At 26.2% G+C, this 22,367-nt stretch overlaps 4 protein-coding genes across 4 annotated transcripts; all 4 read left to right on the plus strand.

Moving 5' to 3' along the window:
- Positions 1 to 654: 654 nt before the first annotated feature.
- On the plus strand, positions 655 to 1,824 carry LOC135930343 (uncharacterized). The gene has a single exon (XM_065467126.1). The coding sequence runs from the start codon at positions 655 to 657 to the stop codon at positions 1,822 to 1,824; it is 1,170 nt and encodes a 389-aa protein (XP_065323198.1).
- A 130-nt stretch (positions 1,825 to 1,954) lies between these two features.
- On the plus strand, positions 1,955 to 3,334 carry LOC135929687 (uncharacterized). The gene is made up of 7 exons (XM_065466382.1): positions 1,955 to 2,063; positions 2,104 to 2,193; positions 2,237 to 2,356; positions 2,394 to 2,474; positions 2,520 to 2,564; positions 2,612 to 2,801; positions 2,848 to 3,334. Exons 1-7 carry the CDS (start codon positions 1,982 to 1,984, stop codon positions 3,191 to 3,193), a joined length of 954 nt encoding a protein of 317 aa, XP_065322454.1. The 5' UTR covers positions 1,955 to 1,981; the 3' UTR covers positions 3,194 to 3,334.
- A 10,142-nt stretch (positions 3,335 to 13,476) lies between these two features.
- On the plus strand, positions 13,477 to 17,934 carry LOC135930344 (probable basic-leucine zipper transcription factor S). Its single transcript, XM_065467127.1, has 12 exons — positions 13,477 to 13,555; positions 14,333 to 14,371; positions 14,433 to 14,498; positions 14,554 to 14,634; positions 14,681 to 14,821; positions 14,866 to 14,925; positions 14,978 to 15,058; positions 15,103 to 15,180; positions 15,221 to 15,316; positions 15,361 to 15,417; positions 15,458 to 15,536; positions 17,791 to 17,934. The coding sequence occupies exons 1-11, from the start codon at positions 13,477 to 13,479 to the stop codon at positions 15,487 to 15,489; spliced, it is 810 nt and encodes a 269-aa protein (XP_065323199.1). The 3' UTR covers positions 15,490 to 15,536; positions 17,791 to 17,934.
- Positions 17,935 to 18,964: 1,030 nt separating this feature from the next.
- Positions 18,965 to 20,834, plus strand: LOC135930345 (uncharacterized). The gene is made up of 6 exons (XM_065467128.1): positions 18,965 to 19,196; positions 20,124 to 20,165; positions 20,209 to 20,280; positions 20,329 to 20,385; positions 20,423 to 20,488; positions 20,534 to 20,834. Exons 1-6 carry the CDS (start codon positions 18,965 to 18,967, stop codon positions 20,758 to 20,760), a joined length of 696 nt encoding a protein of 231 aa, XP_065323200.1. The 3' UTR covers positions 20,761 to 20,834.
- The last annotated feature ends 1,533 nt before the right edge of the window (positions 20,835 to 22,367 follow it).

The raw sequence follows: 22,367 nt of genomic DNA on the forward strand, positions 1-22,367 counted from the left end.
TTCACTTACAAGATGAATAATCCTTTAAATTATATCAAATAGTCCAAGAAAAACCATTAAAAACTGATTAATATATAATTTTATACAAAGACGCCCCCTTTCGGGAATATATTTATACACTTTTCTAAACATTTTTATCGATTTTGAGAATGAAGATGGCCGCGTCCCAGACCAATTTTTTTTTATAAATATAAAGGAAGAGTTTAATAATGTCTACTAAATTTTTTAAAAAAATTGAAGGTCGTATTATTTCCAAAAAATCGTTTTTAGTCCTTATATATTAAATAAAATGACCGGAAATTGGGAAAAAAAATAAAAAAATTTTTTTATCTAAAAGTAGAATCTTTGTATGTAATTTTGATATTAAATTTGTTATTTACAATTATGTAGTTTTTAAGATATGCTTAATTGAATGAAGGCAGATAATGGTAAAAATACGTCATTTTTGACACTTTGAACCCTAATATCTTCAAAAATATAAATGTTAGGAGGCTAAAATTTTGGCTATTTCTTAGTTACATCGACCTTTCTTTGCTTACCAAATTTTAAAAAAATCGAAGGGGGTCGGCCGAAAATCTCATTTTTTTTGCTCATTTGATGTGGAATGACCCCACTTTGGCTTGTACAAAGTGAAAGCTATAAATGTGTAAAAAAATGTGTGATATTATGAAATATCATAATAATAATTTAACAAAGCTTGAAGTTATTGTGGCTGATAAAGATATGGCAGATAGAAGTGCCTTCTATGAAAGTTTCCCAGCAGTAAATATTCACATATGTATTTTTCATGCTTTGAGGATATTTAAAAGAGAGATTACAGCTGAAAAGAGAAAAATTACTACATCTGAAGTTAAAACAGTGCTGGAAATACTAGGAAAAATGGTATACAGTAAGACTGAAGATGTATACAATTATCTTTACGAGAAACTTATAGATTTAAAATTGCCCTTAGTTTCTTTGTATTTTAATACACATTGGCACTTTATTAGAAAAGAATGGGTGATATATTGGAGAAATGAGTCACCACATCTGCTCAATTTTACTAACAATCGTTTAGAATCTCTTAATCAAAAAATTAAAAGAGTTGTAAATAAATATTCTCCTTTAAATGATCTTTTTTCAGATTTATCAACAGTAGTTAGTTCTCAAGCCTTTGAAAGGCATCACAGAAATATAATGTGTATTGAGAGGCTACCATGTGTCACCTACGCATGTTATACTCCAGAAAATTTGTATTCAATTCTTTTAACACCATATGCCTTTAAAATTATTTTAAATGAAATCTCATTTCATAATCAAATACATCTATTAAATATTGATACTATTTTAAACCATGCGTTGGTCTGTGAAAAGGGTGTAGAATTTAAAATTACACTAAAATCATGTGCATGTGGCTTTTTGACTTGCATAAAGCTGCCTTGTCGCCACATATTAGCACTTCATGCTGCCTTAAAATTGGATATTTATCTTAATCATCTCTGTGGAGAGAGGTGGACTAAAAAATATACACAGGATAGCTCAATATTGTCACCTGAAGATTCTTCTCTGTCTCAGTCATATTTAAACATTTCCCAACATCATGATTTTCCATGCACAAAAAATTTGTCAACCAATGAAAAATTTAAACAAGTTCAAAGAATATTGATGCCCTTTTCAAGTTTAACATCTCAGCTTCCTCAAGAAATTTTTGATGTATTTATCGAAAAACTAAAAAAACTTGATAGTATAGTTCAAGCTGGAAAATATTTTGATATCATTGAAGTGAATCAAAGTATATTTCCCAATCCCATAGTTATTCCAAAGATAAACATTATACAAGGTTAGATTATATTTTATATAAATAAATTTTTAAATATGGAATATAGATACAAATGTAATAATCCCTATCATAAAATCAATATCAATTATTCCTAAGACTGAGAAAATTGTAGATATTGATGAAACTCTCCAAAAATTAAAAAGTATCAAACTACCACTCAAAATGAAAAAAAAAGGTAGATCCAGAAAATCTGATTTATCAGTAATAGGAATTTCAAATAAAAAGGGGAAATTATCATCATCAAGTAACATAATTAAATTTTATATAATAAATTCAAATTATAGATAAGATATTACCAATTAAAATGGGCATCCACTCACAACCAAATTTAACACTTGTCGAAAACCCAAAATTGAGCTCTATTTTATCATCAAGTTACAAAATTAAATTTTATATATAATAAATTAATAATTCTAGACAGCAAAATAATATTACCTATCAAAATGGGCCTATACTCACAACCAAATAAGACTTTTGTTAAAAATGCAATGACAAAAGATACTAACAATATACCCCAAACCTTAAAATTTACTCTTAGTTTGTTGTAATATACAAAATTATTTTATTTATTTAGTAAATAAAGCACATTCTAATACCAATCAAAAGGGTTGTATTCCATTTTTAGAAAATTACCTACCTAGACCAAATGTGATATGTATGATTATGAGATTTTATATTCTATTATAAAATTAAATTTTAGTGGATCAAATTGCACATAAATATAGACCTCTCAAAACTTCATTCAGTACTTTTAAATTTATAATGTGACAATAATGATTTTAACTTTTTTAGAAAAAATTCAATCTACACAAGATCCAATATTCATTTTTCAGCCAACAACATTGGAATGGAAAAAATATCATTCTGAAATTTTAGGCCTAACCTTAAATGCACCTCAAAATTCTCAAAATTTAACATCCACAAACTTAGGGGATCCCGATAAGGTCGACCAAGTCCTAGGTGATGGAAATTGTTTATTCAGGTATTTTATATTATCACTTAAATTATCTTACTAATTCTTATTATAGATGTATTAGCAAGGAGATTAGCAATAATGAGGAATATCATGAGATGATCAGGATGGCTATTATTTCTTTTATGATGCAACATTCCAACTACTTTTCTGGATTTATAGGGATAAAAACTACTGATTACATTGTGAAGAATAAAATGGGCTGCAGTGGCACATGGGCAACAGATGTGGAAATTGCATGTGTCTCAACATTGCTTCAAACAAGAGTGTTTGTTTTTTATAATGACAAATGGCTTGCCTTTGACCCTTTATTTATTATTCCTGAAATAAAAAAATTTTTCTGTTGCATTTATATAAAGAATAAAAATTATCATTATAATTTAGTTTTGTCCTGTAAATGATATATTTATATATATAACCATTTTATGAGAATATTTTTTTTAGTCTTATTTTTTTACTATAAAAGTTTTAGTTATCTATTTATATTTATACACAAAAGTAATTTTTATATTTTTTTTTACTATAAATACATCTTTATAAATATTTAGTCTATATACACAAATAAAAGTACATTATTATACACTATTTGAAGTTATTTTTTTTAGCCAATATACTAATACATATTCTCCAATACAAATAAATAGCAAAGAAATATATTTAACAAAAAAGATATATACCTTTTAGATTTTATCTTTTATTTGCTTTTCATTTAAAATTAAGTTATGTAAATTAAAATAATAGAAAAATTAGCAGAACCATCTTGTCAGTTTATAAATGTGTAAAATACTTAGAAAAATTTTATTTTTGGGTATTGGTCTCTGATAAAAATTGTAAATATCATTATTGGTTGTATGGCTTAAAACTTTTTATATTAAAACAAATTAAGAAAATAAGCAAAAAAATGTTTTGGTTCTTTTTATATTTAAATTTTAAGTTTGGGACAAAACAATTAGAGTATGAAAAAAATGGGCTATGATTGAGCAAAAAAAAATTAGGCCAGATTGGTTACATTCTTTTAAATTAACATGATAAAATTCAAAATTTATTACAAATTGTTTATATTTTATTGGCACATATAAATATTTTAATATTAATGGTTATTGTAATTATATATAAATGAACAATCTTTTGTGAATTTGAATTGCTTGTATGGAGGTTCTATTTATAAGCATATCTATAAATAAAATTTTAATATTTTATAAATATTTTACAATTAATGGTTATTGTAACTATATATAAATGAACAATCTTTTGTGAATTTGAATTGCTTGTATGGAGGTTCTATTTATAAGCATATCTATAAATAAAATTTTAATATTTTATAAATATTTTACAATCAATGGTTATTGTAACTATATATAAATGAACAATCTTTAGTGAATTTGAATTGCTTGTATGGAGGTTCTATACATTTATAAGAATAATAAACCTTTTGATATTTAAAAAGATTTATGAACTCTTCAGGATGGGAGTTTAATGTAGACCTTGCAATATATAAATTAACTAGGCATGACTGCTCATATTCTTTAATAATGCTACTAAGTGAATCACATGATGAAAATATTGCTCCTAAATGTATCATCTGTAAATAAAATTTTAATATTTAATTAATCAATTTACAAAAATTATTACTAACTTTGTCTAATTCCGAATTTGAATTGCTTGTATGGACTATGGAGGTTCTATACATCTATAGGCATATCTATAAATAAAATTTTAATAATTAATTAATCAATTTACAAAAATTATTACTAACTTTGTCTAATTCAAAAAATAGAAACATTAAAATATATTTTTAAATTAAGCGGGTTATCATATGAAAATGAATTGTCACATGATAAAATGTTATTAATTATCATGGTGTTAGCTTTAGTATATTTTACTAAATATCACGGGTGTTAGCTTTAGTATATTTTACTAAATATCACGGGCGTTAGCTCTAGTCACGGCCGAATATTGATGCCCTTTTCAAGTTTAACATCTCAGCTTCCTCAAGAAATTTTTGATGTATTTATTGAAAAACTAAAAAAACTTGATAGTATAGTTCAAGCTGGAAAATATTTTGATGTCATTGAAGTGGATCAAAGTATATTTCCCAATCCCATAGTTATTCCAAAGATAAACATTATACAAGGTTAGATTATATTTTATATAAATAAATTTTTAAATATGGAATATAGATACAAATGTAACAATCCCAATCATAAAATCAATATCAATTATGCCTAAGACTAAGAAAATTGTAGATATTGATGAAACTCTCCAAAAATTAAAAAGTATCAAACTACCACTCAAAATGAAAAAAAAAGGTAGATCCAGAAAATCTGATTTATCAGTAATAGAACTTTCAAATTATAGATGATAAGATATTACCAATTAAAATGGGCATCCACTCACAACCAAATTTAACACTTGAAAACCCAAAGTTGAGCTCTATTTTATCATCAAGTTACAAAATTAAATTTTATATATAATAAATTAATAATTCTAGACAGCAAAATAATATTACCTATCAAAATGGGCCTATACTCATATAGTGATACCAAATTTTATTGTAATTTTAACTATTTTTTATCGCCGTATATATATCTTTTACAAAACAAACAATTAATCGTCGTACACAATTAATAATATATATATATTTAAAATTCATCATATATTTAATTGCCTTTGAGGCTAATTGTTTCTATTACATATATTCTCTCCTTTTTTGGGCTCTCGATTTGAAACGGTATAAATTGTTTTCTTATCCGTTTTGGATAACGGCTGCTTGTACTTTCGTTCTCTACCACCGTTTGCTCATTACTGTCGATTTTCATCTTATCATTTATGATAGTGTTTTTGTTTATTGAGTCTTGTATTGGATCAATGTCTTTAGTCATTGCGTTTTGTATAGGCTCATTTTCATTCATTTGTGGTGTAGTTTGCATCTTCTCTTCCCTCCTCTCTATTTTTTAAATCAGAGTTGTCGAACCTATGTTTTAACTGATTAATATGTCTTCTCCATACCCCTAATTTAGTTTCAACTAAAAACGTCATTGGTCCTGTTCTTTTAACGATGATACCTGGTATCCAATTATCTTTTTTAAAATCCTTTGCATATATTTTTTCATTTATAAACCTGGTAACTGAGGTATATATGGATGAGGATAAACTGGTTTTATTAATTGTAAAGGTCCTATGGGTTGAAATTTAAGCATAATTGAACTTGGTGATTGTTTTGGTTATTTGTGGCGTATTTCGATAATTAAACAAAAAATTTTGTATTTTATTATAATCATTATGTTTTTTAAAAAAATTTTTAAAAGTTTGTACTAATCGCTCCGCTTCTCCGTTGGTTCTAGGGTGGTATAGGGCACTATATACATTTTTAATTGATAATTGTTTGCAAAATAAACTAAATTCTCTACTTTGAAATGGGGGGCCATTATCCGTAACAATCGTATTGGGGTAACCGAAAATAGCAAAAAGTCTTAACAACAATTTTCTTACTTCAGTAAAATTATTCGTCGTCATTTTTTGTATTTCAGGCCATTTATATATCTCCGTTAATTGGTCCGGCAAAATCTAAATGAATTCTTCCCCATGGTTTATTTGCTGAGGGCCATTTCCCTATGATCGTTTTATTGCCAGGATTATTTGTTTGACATAATTCACAATTCTTACCGTGTAATTGATATCTTCGTTAATATTCGGCCACCAAACGTTCTCTTGTGCCAATAATTTTGTTTTAGTATAACCCTGATGCCCCATATGTAAAAAAGACAAAATATTTACTTGTAATTTTTTTGGAATTATGGTTCTTAAGCCCCATAATATACACCCTGCCTCCATCGTGAGTTCATTTCGGCGCTGAAAAAACGGTTTTAGATTTCCCTCTATTCTCTTTGGCCATCCAGTTGTAAGATAACGTGTAACCTTTGATAATACCGGGTCATTTTTTGTGTGTGCTTTTATATCTAACGCTGAAATAAATTGTGGAGCATCCGATACTATTAAATTAATATCTAACTCTTCCCAAGCAGATGGTTTACCGCCAATTGGAAACCGGGAAAGCATATCCGCATTACTATTTTTTTTTGTCCCTCGAAGTTGCAATTCATAATCATAATTTGCTAGTAGTAATGACCATCTTACTAATCTTGATGACATATCTGTTATTATTTTATGTGGATTAAGTAACGATATTAGGGGTTTATGGTCAGTAATGATAATGAAATGTCTGCCAATTAAATATTGCTTAAATTTAATTAATCCAAATATAATTGCTAAAGCCTCACGCTCTATCTGACTGTAATTTCGTTCGGCAGCATTTAATGTTCGAGACGCGTATTCAATCGGTTTTTCCTCGTTGTTAATGATATGAGATATAACTGATCCTATTCCATGTTGAGACGCACCAGCAGCTAGAATTATCGGTTTTTCCAGATTATGATATTAATTTTTTAAATTTATTAATTACAATTGTTTCATTATTTGTCCATTTCCATGGCACATCTTTCCTAAAAGTCTATATAATGGAGCGGCAATAGTCAAAAAATTGTTTATAAATTTTTGATAATAATTTATTATACCGATAAAAGCTTGTAATTCTTTAACGTTTTTAGGTAACGGTGCTTCTAAAATTGCATTGACATTCTTATTTGTTGTCGTAATTCCCTCTTCGCTAACGGTATGACCTAAGAATTCAATCTTTTCTTTAAAAAAATCACATTTTTTTAGATTTAATTTCATACCGTTTATTTCTAACGTCTTTAATACATTTATCAAATTTTTCTTATGACTCTCAATTGATTCCCCCGTAATTATTATATCGTCCAACCCCTTTAATAATGAATACATTGCTTGTTGAAAAATCGCTGAGGCTACCCCAAACGGAAGTCGTGTGAAACGATACAATCCACTAGGCGTGTTGATTACTAACAGCTTTTTTGCCTCCTCATCTAGCTCTATTTGAAAATACGCTTCGGATAAATCTAATACTGTATATTTACACCCATTACCTAGTGTGGCTAATAAATCATTAATTCTGGGTAAAGGATATTTATCTATCAAAATATTTACATTCACCGTTTGTCTGAAATCACCGCAAATTCGTAAAGATCCATCTTTCTTCAATATGGGCACAATCGGAGAAGCGATATTCGAGTATTTTAGTCTTTCTAAAACTCCCATGGATTCCAGTCGTTGTAATTCCGTTTCGAGTTTTGCCTTCCACGCAAATGGTATCGGTCTACCTTTCATACATTGAAACTGAGGGTTGGATTTTACCGCTAAACTGGCCTTAAACCCTCTTAGTAAACCTAATTTTTTAGTAAATAATAAGGAAAATTTATGTGCAATATTATCCTCCCAAACCTCATTAACTATATTACATTGATTTATTTTTATTAATTTTAATTTGTTTATTAGGTTTCTACCTATCAAATTAATCCCATTGTTTACAATAATAAATTCATGATATATAACTTTATTCATATAATTAACGGGTAATATACATTTACCTTTAATATTGATCATTACATTATTATTAGATTTTAAAATAATATCCATTTTTGTTATTGGTATTTTTAAACGGTAAACGTCTTCTTTATTCAAAATGGAGACTGCCGATCCTGTGTCAATTAAAAATTTAATATAAATTTTATCTATCAATAATTTCACCTCAAATTTTTCTCGAGACTCCTTTGGAAATTCCCAATCCTCAAAACTTTCTCGCTCATTTTCTGGAACATCTATCGTTCGAATATATTCTTTCTTCCCGCGATTCCTTCTGCATACTTTTTGTAAATGTCCTTTTATCCCGCAATTATGGCAGATGGCATTCAAATTAGGGCACTTAGGTTTTATGTGATCTCCTAATCCACAACAATAGCATAATTTTGATACTGGTTTGTACTTGTCATACTGCTCCCTTGTTACTGTTTTTGAGATTTTATTTATCTCCTTCCCTGCAGATAATTTTTCATACAACATCATTTCTGTAGTTTCCATTGCGGTCGCGATTTGTATTGCACTTTCCCATGTCAAGTCCTGCGTATTAATTAATTTCATTAATATTTTTCCATTATTAATTCCTGACACTAATTTGTCCCGCAATACTGTATTATACATATCTTTAAATTCACACATCTTTGCCTTTATCTTTAATTTATTAATATACTCTAAGATGGTTTCATCTTTTTCTTGTTACATTTTAAAAAAAATAGTATCTTTCTAACATGAAATTAGTCTTGTTCATATAATAATTTTTTAAAAGTTTAATGATGTCATAATATGATATTTCCTCGAATGTCTTTGGCAAACACAAATTAAATAATTTAGAATAAACCTCTAATCCAATATTCGCTAATAAAAATGATTTTTTATCTTCTATTTTTGCGATTTTAAATATGAATTCCATCCTTGATAAATAAATTTCCATATTGCACTCCTTTATATTATATTTCTCCATCCTATCGACTGCACCATTATAGTGATACCAAATTTTATTGTAATTTTAAATATTTTTTATATTATATACCGCCGTATATATATCTTTTACAAAACAAACAATCGTCGTACACAATTAATAATATATATATATAAAATTCATCATATATTTAATTGCCTTTGAGGCTAATTGTTTCTATTACAACTTACAACCAAATAAGACTTTTGTTAAAAATGCAATGACAAAAGATACTAGCATTATACCCCAAACCTTAAAATTTACTCTTGGTTTGTTGTAATATACAAAATTATCCTTTTGATATTTAAAAAGATTTTATTTAAAAAGATTTTATTTAAAAAGATTTATGAGCTCTTCAGGATGGGGAGCTTTTAACAATGTAGACCTTGCAATATATAAATTAACTAGGCATGACTGCTCATATTCATAATGCTACTAAGTGAATCATATAATGAAAATATTGCTCCTAAATGTATCATCTATAAATATAATTTTAATATTTAATTAATCAATTTACAAAAATTATTACTAACTTTGTCTAATTCAATAAATAGAAACATTAAAATATATTTTTAAATTAAGCGGGTTATCATATGAAAATGAATTGTCACGTGATAAAAAGTTATTAATTATCATGGTGTTAGGTTTAGTATATTTTACTAAATATCACGGGTGTTAGCTTTAGTATATTTTACTAAACATCACGGGCGTTAGCTCTAGTTATAAGACTAATTTACTTTATTTATATAAATGATGTTGATAAATTTATTTTTATATAATATCTGTTAAAGGTAGACAGGGAATAAAACAATAGATAAAAAAAAGTAATAAAAATATTTTATTTTAATATTAAAATTTTTAACTACTTGTAATCTAACAAATTTCACTTATATATATATAAGTATGTCGACAGTGGGAATTCGGAATCTCTTGATTTTAAATCCTTTACGGAGGGTGATTCAAAAAATTTTAAAAATCCGATTTAACCTGAAATTCTAGCATATGTAGAGTTTCAGCCAATTTTATCCATAGACATTTTAATAATTATATATAGTTGTTTTATTAATTATAAAAAAAATTAATTACAACATTAGTAATTAATACAGAGTCTACATGAGCGGGGGGGGGGGGGGGTAGGAACAGTTTGCGTCCTAATATCTATAAAGGGGTAGGGGGTAGGCATTTTGGGGGGTAGGCTATAATAATCTAGAAAATTTTCCATCACATTTTTAAATTATCTATGGATAACTTTGGTATATTAGGAGGGTAGATATATATTTTTGAGGGGGGTTTGCATCCAGTGAATATACTGTCATGTAGACGCTGAATTAATCAATATAATTATTAAAAAATTTTAAAAAAATAATATTTATGATAATTTTTTTTTTTTAAAAAAAATCTCATTTCTTTTATTTTTTAAAAATTATTTATATTTAAAATAACATGTAAAACTATTTGTAAAATAAAATTTATATTAAAACTATATTAAATAAAATAATAATTAAACATTTAATTAGGTATGATCAACGGGGCTTATCGACCCATGTATGGATATGCAGTTAGCGGCAGATTTCAGTAGATATTCTCTGTCGAAGGTAGAAGCCTTCTTTTGGGTCATCTGTGATTAAGCGTAACCTTTGCCCTATTGTTTTGAATATTTATTTATTAACTTTACTTAAAAACAAAAAAAAGAGAATTGTTTTGTATAATTAACAAGAATTCTGATTAATCATTAGGGTCAATTGTATTCATAAAACGAATATAATTTGCATTTAATGATGACTATTGGTATCATTTGTCTAATAAAAGCATTCGCGAGGCTCTCCTGAATTTTTTTTGAAGAATTTTAAACAAAATTGATATTACCCTAACAATGATAAAAGATCCTATATAAATTACTACAGTAGATAATTTATTTAATAAATAAGATAGATAATTGCATGCTATTGCATTTTTATCATCCTCTATTAGTTGTTCAGCGTACTTTATCAAGCTTTATCTTTTTTGCCAATACGATTTTTTATCTCAATCCATTGGTGCAGACTATCGACGTGTTTTTTGGGATTCGTGATCCTTGATTTGATCTGATAAAATATTTTCACCCATTGAAGCCCTCGTTTGAAAATTTGATTTTCTAATTCGCAATGAGTTTACAATAAACAAAACAATTTTAACGAGTTAACACCAGACAAAAGCAATTTATTAAAATATTATTTAAAAGTTTTCGCATACAGAAAGAAGCCCAAAAAATGTTCAATTTAGTGGAAAAGATTATCAGTTATATTCACCTGTTCCCTGTTTATGTTCAAGTATCTAGAAGAACTATTGTTAATTGCTTGCATTTCCCTATATCACGTGAAAGAAAACTTGCTGATTAAACGGGATCGTCAAGATTGGTCATAGAATTATTAATGTGTTCATTAACGATATCGATTATTTCTCCCTTTTCATGGCGCATGATGTACCTTTTTGTTTTAAAAGTGTTATAGAGATTTTGAAAATGAATAATTCCAGCTTCCAAAATATTTCACTTTAGTTTCTCAGAACCCTAATCAAATTTGTTTTCTCTTTCCATTTTTCATATAACCTATATAATAAAAGATTGTATGGATACGTTGCCACAATTCATTACACCAGTAATTTGTTTTTATAAATCTAGTTTGTTTTTCTTAGGATCCGAAACTAGTATATAATAGATGTTAAACATTATAATAATACTACGGGCATAAATGGGTTAAATCGTATTAAATGCCAGAGCCTTCAACAGTTCTATTCGTCAACTAATAAACTACTCGGTCTATTCCTATAAAAAAAACTCGAATCTCCAATATCCTAGAACCTTGTAGCTTTTTATCATAGAATAGTCTTAGATCTGATACCCTCACAAGTATTTTGTGGGCTGTCATCTCTTAACTGGGATTATACCTGTCTTACCCCTTTCTCTACAAATATCAATAGCAACACTTGCTCAAATCGAAACATAAAAGATAAATAATTACAAAACATTGGGTAACTTTATGTTTACTCCAATTGCCATATCTACCAATGAAAATTTTGCCCTTAACACTTTCGTTTTTTTTTTAAAAAAACTTTCGCCCACGAAACAACACATTGGAAGCCAAAGAATTTCTTTTCCTGAGACAAAGATTGCAAATTGAAATGTTTAAATATCATTATTTAACCTTTTTAGACTCAATTATGTTTTTCATAATTGCCCCCTTCCCTTTTTATTAAAAACATAATTAATTTTTTATTTCGTTTTTTTAATCTATAGTCTTTCATTGATAAAATATATATTTTGAAAGAGAAATAAATTATTTGGCTTAAAAAATATAGCCGATCATAAAACTTACGTAATGAAGTCTATGGTACAAACATTTTTTTTTCTTAAAGGAAAACTAATCATAATATCCAAAGAATGCCTCTTGGGCGATTTCGAAAGCCATACTTTTAAAAATTAATAAATAGTTTCATAATTTTATAAAATAAACTTCTGAAGATCATTTGTAATATAAAAAAAAAGTAATTTAAATAACAAATTTTTTTTTTGTTTTAACAAGATATAATTAGACCTTTTTTAAAAAAAATCACAAAATAATTAACCAATTCTTAAATTTTTCTTAATTTTGATCTGTAAGAAACAACCCCCCCCCCTATCTCTCTGCCTCCCCCCTCTTAATGGGAGAAAAATAAGTAAAAATGTAATAATTTAAAATATATAATTCAACATATTTATAGAAAATATATGGAATTTTATCAAAAACAAAATGAAAGACTAAATTTATTCTTTATAATATATAACGTAGCCAAAGGTTTGTATGTGAACTTATAGATATCCAATAAAATTTATAGTGAAAATCTAACATACACCCCTCTCTCCTTCTCTTATATAATCAGCTATTATATATCATATTTTTTTGCTTTTAGAAAATATATTTATCATTAAAAAAATACACATTTTGCTTAAAAACGAATCTATAACTGAATAGTTAATAGAAATTTATAGCTTAACTAGATATCATCTAGGGTAAAATTTTTAAAATTAATTATTTATAGCTCTCGTTTTTATTAATTTTAAACAATCTGGTTTTGTCGAAAATTTTTTTAAAAAAAAAATACTGCCGTAAAATTTTGAACTACTCATAATTTATATTCATTTATATATATATGTGTATTTTAATAAATTAAAAATTAAACAATGAATTCAGAATTACACAAAAATTAATTGCGAAAATGTCTTATTCACTGGGTTACTCTATATTTGCCGAATACGACTTTTACAAAATAAAGCCTTTAAAAATTAATAAAAAAGGTGGGTTGCTTCATAAATTCGCTAAAACTATAATCAATGAAGAATAGCCCTGGATTAGTTAAACCCAGTGGCGTAGCTACGGGGGGGGGGTTTCGGGTTTGGACCCCCCCCCCCCAGAGCAATTAATTTTTTTTTTAGAATATTCGTTTAAAAGACTTAAAAGTGACTTTATATCAAATAAATACCATGAATATTTATATTTTTCTGGTTTTGATGTTTGTGGAAGGATATTATTACTTTTAATTTTAAATATATATATATAAATTATTCTGTATATTATTTTAAAGTCATTGATAATAATCTATTAATTTTAATAATATATTATTGATGCATTTTTAAAAAATATTTATTATAAATTATCCAAGATATGGTTCGAAAATAATAATATGAAATAAAAAAGTGCATAATCAACCCCCCCCCCCCCCTCAGAGAAATTTTTTTTAGATTATTCGTTCAAAAGATTCAAAAGTGACTTTATATCAAATAAATACCATGAATATTTATATTTTTCTGGTTTTGATATTTGTGGAAGGATATTATTACTTTTATATATATATAAATTATTCTGTATATTATTTTAAAGTCATTGATAATAATCTAATAAATTATAATAATATATTATTTATGCATATTTAAAAAAATATTTATTATAATTTATCGAAGATATGGTTCGAAAATAATAATATGAAATAAAATAGTGCATAATCTACTTTCTCATGCTTTTGAGGTTAAAAAATATTTAATCCAGTGTACTAATTAATATCTTATGCATTATAGGCTCTATTGAAAATAATAAGGATGATGTAAATACACCAGGTCAAAATAACATTTAATATAAAAAATATTTAAAATTAATAGCTAACTATTTTTATTTTAGAATTTAAAATTAAACACCTAGTCATAGTTTTAACTAAATTAAAATTGCCAGTACAAACCACTTTGGGTAATTTATTATTTTAAATAATTTTGGCTAACCAAAATATTTTGACATTTATAAGATATACCCAAACGTAGGAGGGAAGAAAATGATCTTGATACACTCATTTATATACCCAAAGACCATATAAAATCACTACCTAGTACAATTAATATAATCTATTAAGATTTAAATATTTTTTATTATAGATTTAGATATATCAAGTATTACATTTAATAAAAATGATGATAGTCAACAAAATGAACACACCAAATCACTAATTAATATAGAAAATCAAAATTTTAATGATGAACTTGATACCATAAGCAACAATTTACCACCCACATCAGGTATTTTATAATGACCTTATTTAATGAATCACTAATTAATATAGAAAATCAAAATTTTAATGATGAACTTGATACCATAAGCAACAATTTACCACTCACCTCAGGTATTTTATGAACTTATATGACCTTATTTAATTGTATTCATTTAAATTTTAGAAATACCTAGATACTCTATAAAAAATTATGATAAAAATAAGCTAAATACACTTGATCACTTCAAATCTCTACCTAGTAAAAGTAATGTTAACTATTACCTTTAAATATTTATATCATAATTTTAGGTATATCAAGTATCATATTGAAGAAGAATGATAGTAGTCAACAAAATATTATAGGCTGTATCAATTTAGAATTTAAAGGTTATCTAATATGTTGTTTTATTTTAATTTATTTTTATAGGAATATCTCAATTAATATTCACACCAAGGGGTAAAAAAAATAGTGATAACAAACAAAAAAATACACTAAGTCACAACAAATCACTATCTAATAAATGTAATGTAATCAATTACTTATTAATATTTACATTAAAATTTTAGATATATCTAAAAAATCTAGGGAGAATTTAAATGGAAATGAAGTTCCACTCATGTCAGGTATTAGTCTTATTTAAATTATATTTATTTAAAATCTTAGCAACCCACATACTCCAGAAACCTAAGGGTTAATAGACAACCAATTATACTAGATCATTTAGAACCATCACCTACTACAAGTGATATAGTCTATTACTTTATACTTATAATAATCAAAAGTTGGTTCCAAAGCTAACATGTCATCTATGATTATTAGCCTAGGTTTCTCAATATTAATTTTAAACATCTATCATATATTGGTAAAAAAATATTGCCAACACAATTTTGATTTTTTCACTTTGAAGGATATCCACTTAAATTTACAGTTTAAAAAAAACATTTATTTTTTAATCTATATTTATAATGTGTTTACTAATTATAAAATATATCATTTATAATTAAGGCAATATAATATTTATAATTAAAGCAATTTATATGTGTAATACTAATATATATAATTAAGGCAATATAATATTTATAATTAAAGCAATATAATATTTATAATTAAAGCAATATAATATTTATAATTAAATCAATATAATATTTATATTTTAAATAATCTCTTTTTATTTGTAAATAACTTCTAAAAGTGTAATAAAATGAAACGTATATCAATAAAATTGTGTCAATGTGTTATTTTAATTAAAATTATGTCAATGTGTTATTTTAATTAAAATTAGTGGTTAATGGCTCAATTTTAGCCGATATGGCTAACTCAATATATTAGCCAGAAAATTTTGCTCATGGAGATACAAGTTTCATATTATTCGAGAAATCTCTAGGCTTGAACAATATTTTTTGGCAAAAATATTGAGTTAGCTGTTTATAAAAATCAGCTCAAGTCGAGCCGTTTAACAACACTAATTAAAATAATTAATAATTCTAGGACTTTTATATTATAAGAAAAGCCAATATGATTTTTAAAATAAACCCGGCCGGGCAAAGGGCCGAAGGCCCGTAAAAGGGGGTCTGGGGGGCGAAGCCCCTTAGGCTTTTATATGTGGACCCCCTCTAAGGAAAATTCCTAGCTACGCCACTGGTTAAACCCCTACGACATAACATAAAAATATATATTACTAAGGCATGGCAGAAATTATTCCCTATCCTATCATAAATAATTCCCCTTAGTTTTATTATCCATGCCTAAAAAAGATTTACCCGCAAATCTTTTCAAGATTTAAACATGCCAAAACTGACTGATCACGTAGCTTTCTTCTAAGGGACCCCACATAGTTGCAACACATGGTCATTGCTTAAGCTTAAATTTCTTATTTAAAAATCATTAAATTTAATTTAAGAGGCGGTACAATGCGGTTTAACGACTTTAAAATTTTAATTCTCCGTGAAATCTCTTTAAAACATTTTGTAGGGGTTTCTTTCTACCAAATTTCTAATTTAAGAAATATATCTTTTAGCCTACTTCACACAGCTTTTATCCTTTCAGCCTAAGTATTGCCTTCCATAAACTAATGCGTCAATTGACATGGCAAGATTGTAGATTGTACCTCTCAAATTTCAGGATAAACATAATTTTTATTTTCATTTGTGAGGCAAAACTTTTGAACTCACCGTATCATTCGCGTAGGCAAAGCCAAAAAATGCAGATGCCGGATATATTTTTCAAAAATATTATTGTTTATATTAATTTATATTTTTAATATTTATTCGTATCTCATATTAAATATATATTTAATTACATTTATTATCAAATTTATCTACTAAGTTATTTTATCAATTAATTTCGATTTCAAGTTTTCCGGCGGAATATTTACTTATTATTTTCAAATTTTTAGTGGCGTAATATTAATCTACTATTTTCAAATTTATAGTCAAATAATTATTATTTCTGAAACTTCTTGTCCAACAGGGAAAAAAAAATTGCAACCTTGTCCAACGAGATAGAGTCTCTGCCATCAAGCAGTAACAGCTTTTAAGGAGTTTAAGCCAATTATTTGCTATTACTGAAATATCACAATGGCCTGAAAGAAATATTTCCTCAGAAGCAAGAAAATTATTGGATTCAATTCTTATTCCAAATTTTATTTCTCATTAGAATGTATTATTTATTTTTTTACGGCCCGGCCTGGGTTTTTTTAAAAAAATTTTAGGCCCGGCTCGGCTTTTTTTAAAAAAATATTAGGCCCGACTCGTTTTTTAAAAATTTTCAGGCCCGGCCCGGCTTTTTTTAAAATAAAATTTTCATGCCTGTCTTAGGTGTTTTTTTAAAAAATTTTAGGGCCGGTGTAACGTTTTAAAAATACTCCATTTTTTTATATACTCCTTTAAGCTTATTTGTGGAGTATTTTCAGATCATATTGTTCGATTATAATGTATTTACATATCAGAGTATATTTAGATCAATGTAATTTTTATAATGATATTTTTTTGAAAAAGTGCTCATGTCAATCAAGAAACATTATTCTGGAGCTGATGATGCTGAGGCGATTTTTTTGAATTTCCAGTCAAATTTTTTAGGTCGTAAAGGATATTTGCCCCGTTGGCGCCTTTTTTAAACTCCATTTTAAAAAATAAATACAGGTTCATATTCATATATTTTACATTATAAATTTTATTTTATTATAGAAAATAAAAGAAGCTACAAATTTATCATTGATTCAAGAAGCTAAAGATTTATTATTGATTCAAGAAGCTAAAGATTTAAAAATACAGGTTTATATTAATATATTTTACATTATAAATTTTATTTTATTTTAGAAAATAAAAGAAAAGATTTATCATTGATTCAAGAAGCTAATCATTGATTCAAGAAGCTAATCATTGATTCAAGAAGCTAAAGATTTAAAAACAGGTTCATATTAATATATTTTACATTATAAATTTTATTTTATTTTAGAAAATAAAAGAAGGCTAAAGATTTATCATTGATTCAAGAAGCTAAAGATTTATTATTGATTCAAGAAGCTAAAGATTTATTATTGATTCAAGAAGCTAAAGATTTATCATTGATTCAAGAAGCTAAAGATTTAAAAACAGGTTCATATTAATATATTTTACACTATAGTTTTATATATTTATTTTAATTATGTCATTATATCTTAATACTAAATTTAATTCTATACATGAATTAAACGATGCCATATCTATATATGAAAAAGAATTTTTTTTTTAACATAGTTATTAATAAATCAGACTTATTAAAGGAACCTTATAGCAAAGCATTTATAGCTCAATATAAATATAATCGAGTTTATTATATATGTAAATATGGACTGAAAAAAAAATAAGTCTAGAGGTATAAGATCCTCATCTAGTCTTCGCAAGCAATGTATTTTTATGTTCACAGTCTTTCTTCAGTGTGATAAACTAAATGTGTATTCTTTAGATATTGTCACATTTGTAAAAGATCATAAAAACCATGATCTAGGTTAGACATATTTATTTGATTTTTAACTAACATGATTTATATAATCAAGATAAAAAACTATATGAGATGCTCTCTAAACAAAGAAGGCTTTCTCCAATAAAAAAACAAATTGTGGAGCAAGTTATCACTTTTAAAGCTAATAAGTTGAAAATACAAGAATATGTTCTTAATTCAGGTCAGATGATGACTCTGAGAGATATTCATAATATTTCAGCCAAATTAAACAAGCCATCTGATAATGTATTACTTGATGTAATAAATCAACTCAGGGAAGATAATGGAGCTGTGGTGGAAATCCTAGAAAATGATAGTGAATTGTTGGGCATTTACTTTCAAGATGCTAGCATGCTCCATTATCTTAAATATTATCCTGAGGTGATATTCATTGATGCTACCTACAAATTAAACAATCTAGGTATGCCACTGTTTATTCTACTTGTAATAGATAGTCATGGACAATCTCAAATTGTCGCTTTATGGCTTGTAAAGGCGGAATCATATTTTTGTGTTAAAAATATGTGCATGATGCTTGGTACCAGATGAAAAAATTGTCTGCGGGAAAATGGCTGATGTTAAATTGTTTTATATATTTTCTTCAAGATACATTTAAAATATTTGCCTTTAAAATGCCATCTCCGAGAAATAATGGAATGCCATATCTTTATTTGAATGGAAAACAGGCCTATTTAATCTTTTATATTTTATAGATATCAATAAAAATCACTTTATCATCATTGGAGAAGACCTTAACATGAAATTATGTAATGAAATCACTAATTCTCTTATTGGTTTTGCTACTTTAAATAATCAACTTTTTATAAACAAAGAAACAATAAATATCACACATACTTCAAACCCTCAAACAAATATACTCCTATAATCCTTAAAAAATATAATATCTCTAATCTTAATTTACCAACCCCAGCAAATAATTTTCTACATAATTTGACTCAAATCAACAATAATGACTCATGGTTAAACATTTCAAACTCAATTATCAAAACAGCAAATACCCATCTTAATATTAATTATCAATATCTATACATAATGTACATAAATACAAATGTGTTATTTAATTATTTCTGCTAGCAATATAATTATACATGAATGGGTTTAAATTTAATCATCAATATGTGTCATTAAATCATCACAACACAAATTCTCATTAAATATTTTCTTTGTTATTTTTTATTTTTCAATATTATTTTTTAGATGTTACAAGAAAAGGTATAGTTTTAAAAAAAATTAATTATATATTTATATATTTATCAAGATGACACAATTAAATCAGGACAGAAATAATGTTAATACTTTTTAAAATTTATTAAATAACTTTAAACAGTTCCTAGGTCAAGTGAAAAGTTTCATTCTAGTACCATAAAAGGTATACAATGGATTTTATTATTAAATAATATTCCTTTTTTTAGATGATGATGAAAATTTTCAAGAACCAGCTATTAAAAATCTAAAGCTTAATGCGGAAGAAAATCATATGAAGGGTAATATTTTCATATATTTAATATTAAATCCTTTTTGAAAATATCTAGTTATGAATATACTAAATTCGATAGTTGGAGAGGATTATAATTGTATAAACAAAAAAGGTATAATAAAAAAAATCTAATATACATATTTTTTTAGATGATGGAGTTAAGACACCAGAAAAAGCATCGAAAATGCTAGAGCCTGATGACATTCGACCTTTTGGTAACATTTTTAAGATTTGATAAAATCAATTTTTTAATTTAATAGGTGGCCCGCCGGAGAGGACGGGCATGGCTCAAAATGCCGTTTATGGTACAGAGGTGGAGATAGTTGCAATGACTACTATGCTCCAGACTAATATTTTAATACATACTATTTATAAATGGGCATACTATATGCCCATTAAAAAATTAAGTAATATTAAAAAATTTAATGTAAATATTTATTTAATAAATCATAGCGAACATATTGATCGCATAATTAATTTTAATTAATATTTATATCGCATATAGCATATATTATTTATATCGCATATATTATTAATTGATTTTTTTATCTTTATATTTACAAATTAAATAAAGGATTTTAATAAATTATTCTGAAAATTGTTTCTAACTTTGAGCAGTAACGTGATAATAGATAGTGCAAGATTTATATGTTAATCTTTGATATTTTCGAATTAAACCTTAAATAAATATATAAATTTTTAACACTTAATATTAAATCTAATAATTTCTAAAGAGAATAAGGCAAAATTGCCTTAAATATCATAGGACATAGAAAAAATAATATTTATTATTCATACGTCAGTTATAAATGCCAATTCACTAAATTTATTATATTTAATATTTATATGTCAGTCATAAACGTCAATATCACTAAAAATGTAATATTTAATATATGCACGTCAGTCATAAACGTCAATATCACTAAATATAGGAGTATATAAAAAAATGGAGTATTTTTAATTGCCTTAAATATCATAGGTAAATTTTATTATTCATACGTCAGTTATAAATGCCAATTGACTAAATTTATTATATTTAATATTTATATGTCAGTCATAAACGTCAATATCACTAAAAATGTAATATTTAATATATGCACGTCAGTCATAAACGTCAATATCACTAAATATTGGAGTATATAAAAAAATGGAGTATTTTTAAAACATTACACCGGCTCGGATATATTTAAAAATATTAAAATACTGTCCAACCCGGGGGTCGGGCCTGCAGGTCTCTGAAAAACATATCAAGAAGTACAACATCTGAAAGTAGATTGAAAGATTTGGATCTTTTGAATATTCATAGGCATTTGACGACAAGCAAGGATAAGATAATTGAAAATTTAGCTCAATCACAACGAAGATTGGATTTTACATTGTAATTATATAACATATAAAATGCAATTATTCCTAAGAAACTTTTTGTGTAAAGGCTCAAAATATTCAAATTTCTATTTTAGGTCATTTAAGTGATTATTTACATATAATTTTTTTATAATTCACATATAAATTTGTGTATTAGTCCTAATAAATTTATGCTTGATATTTAAAAAAAAACAATTATATTTCTTAAAATATTTTATTACCCCCCCCCCCCCCCCCCCCCAGACTAAATACCTACGTACGCACCTGCACCGTTTTATTCCATAAAAATATAATTACCTATTTGTATCCATTTATTAGTATTGTTAAATTCCCTATTTGATTAAATTTTTAAAAACAGTATTGCGTAAGCATCATTTGGCAAATACTGGTCCAAACCCTCTGCCATCAATAATGCTATCACTAGATTGGCGATTTCTTAATTAAATGCACTTGAAAGTGCTCATACTTAGGAATAAGCTGCAGTGCCATTTTGCGGTTTGTAAGTTTATTAAATGACATTAATATGCATCCATATAATAATAAATAAAGAAAATTAGTTGATATACAAACTATAAAATGGTGCTAGTATGGTACTTTTAATTAATAAATCGCTAATCTAGTGGTATAATACATCAGTTTCTGTATACATGATTAAAATTTCTAGGCTTATGAAATATTATTTTGGCTAAAATTTTAATCTGGCAGTTTTTGAATCTGGTCAAATGGGAT

Source organism: Gordionus sp. m RMFG-2023, chromosome 5 (assembly GCF_954871325.1).
Source record: "Gordionus sp. m RMFG-2023 chromosome 5, tfGorSpeb1-WG-v2, whole genome shotgun sequence".
In the NCBI taxonomy this organism is placed as follows: Eukaryota; Metazoa; Nematomorpha; class Gordioida; order Chordodea; family Parachordodidae; genus Gordionus; species Gordionus sp. m RMFG-2023.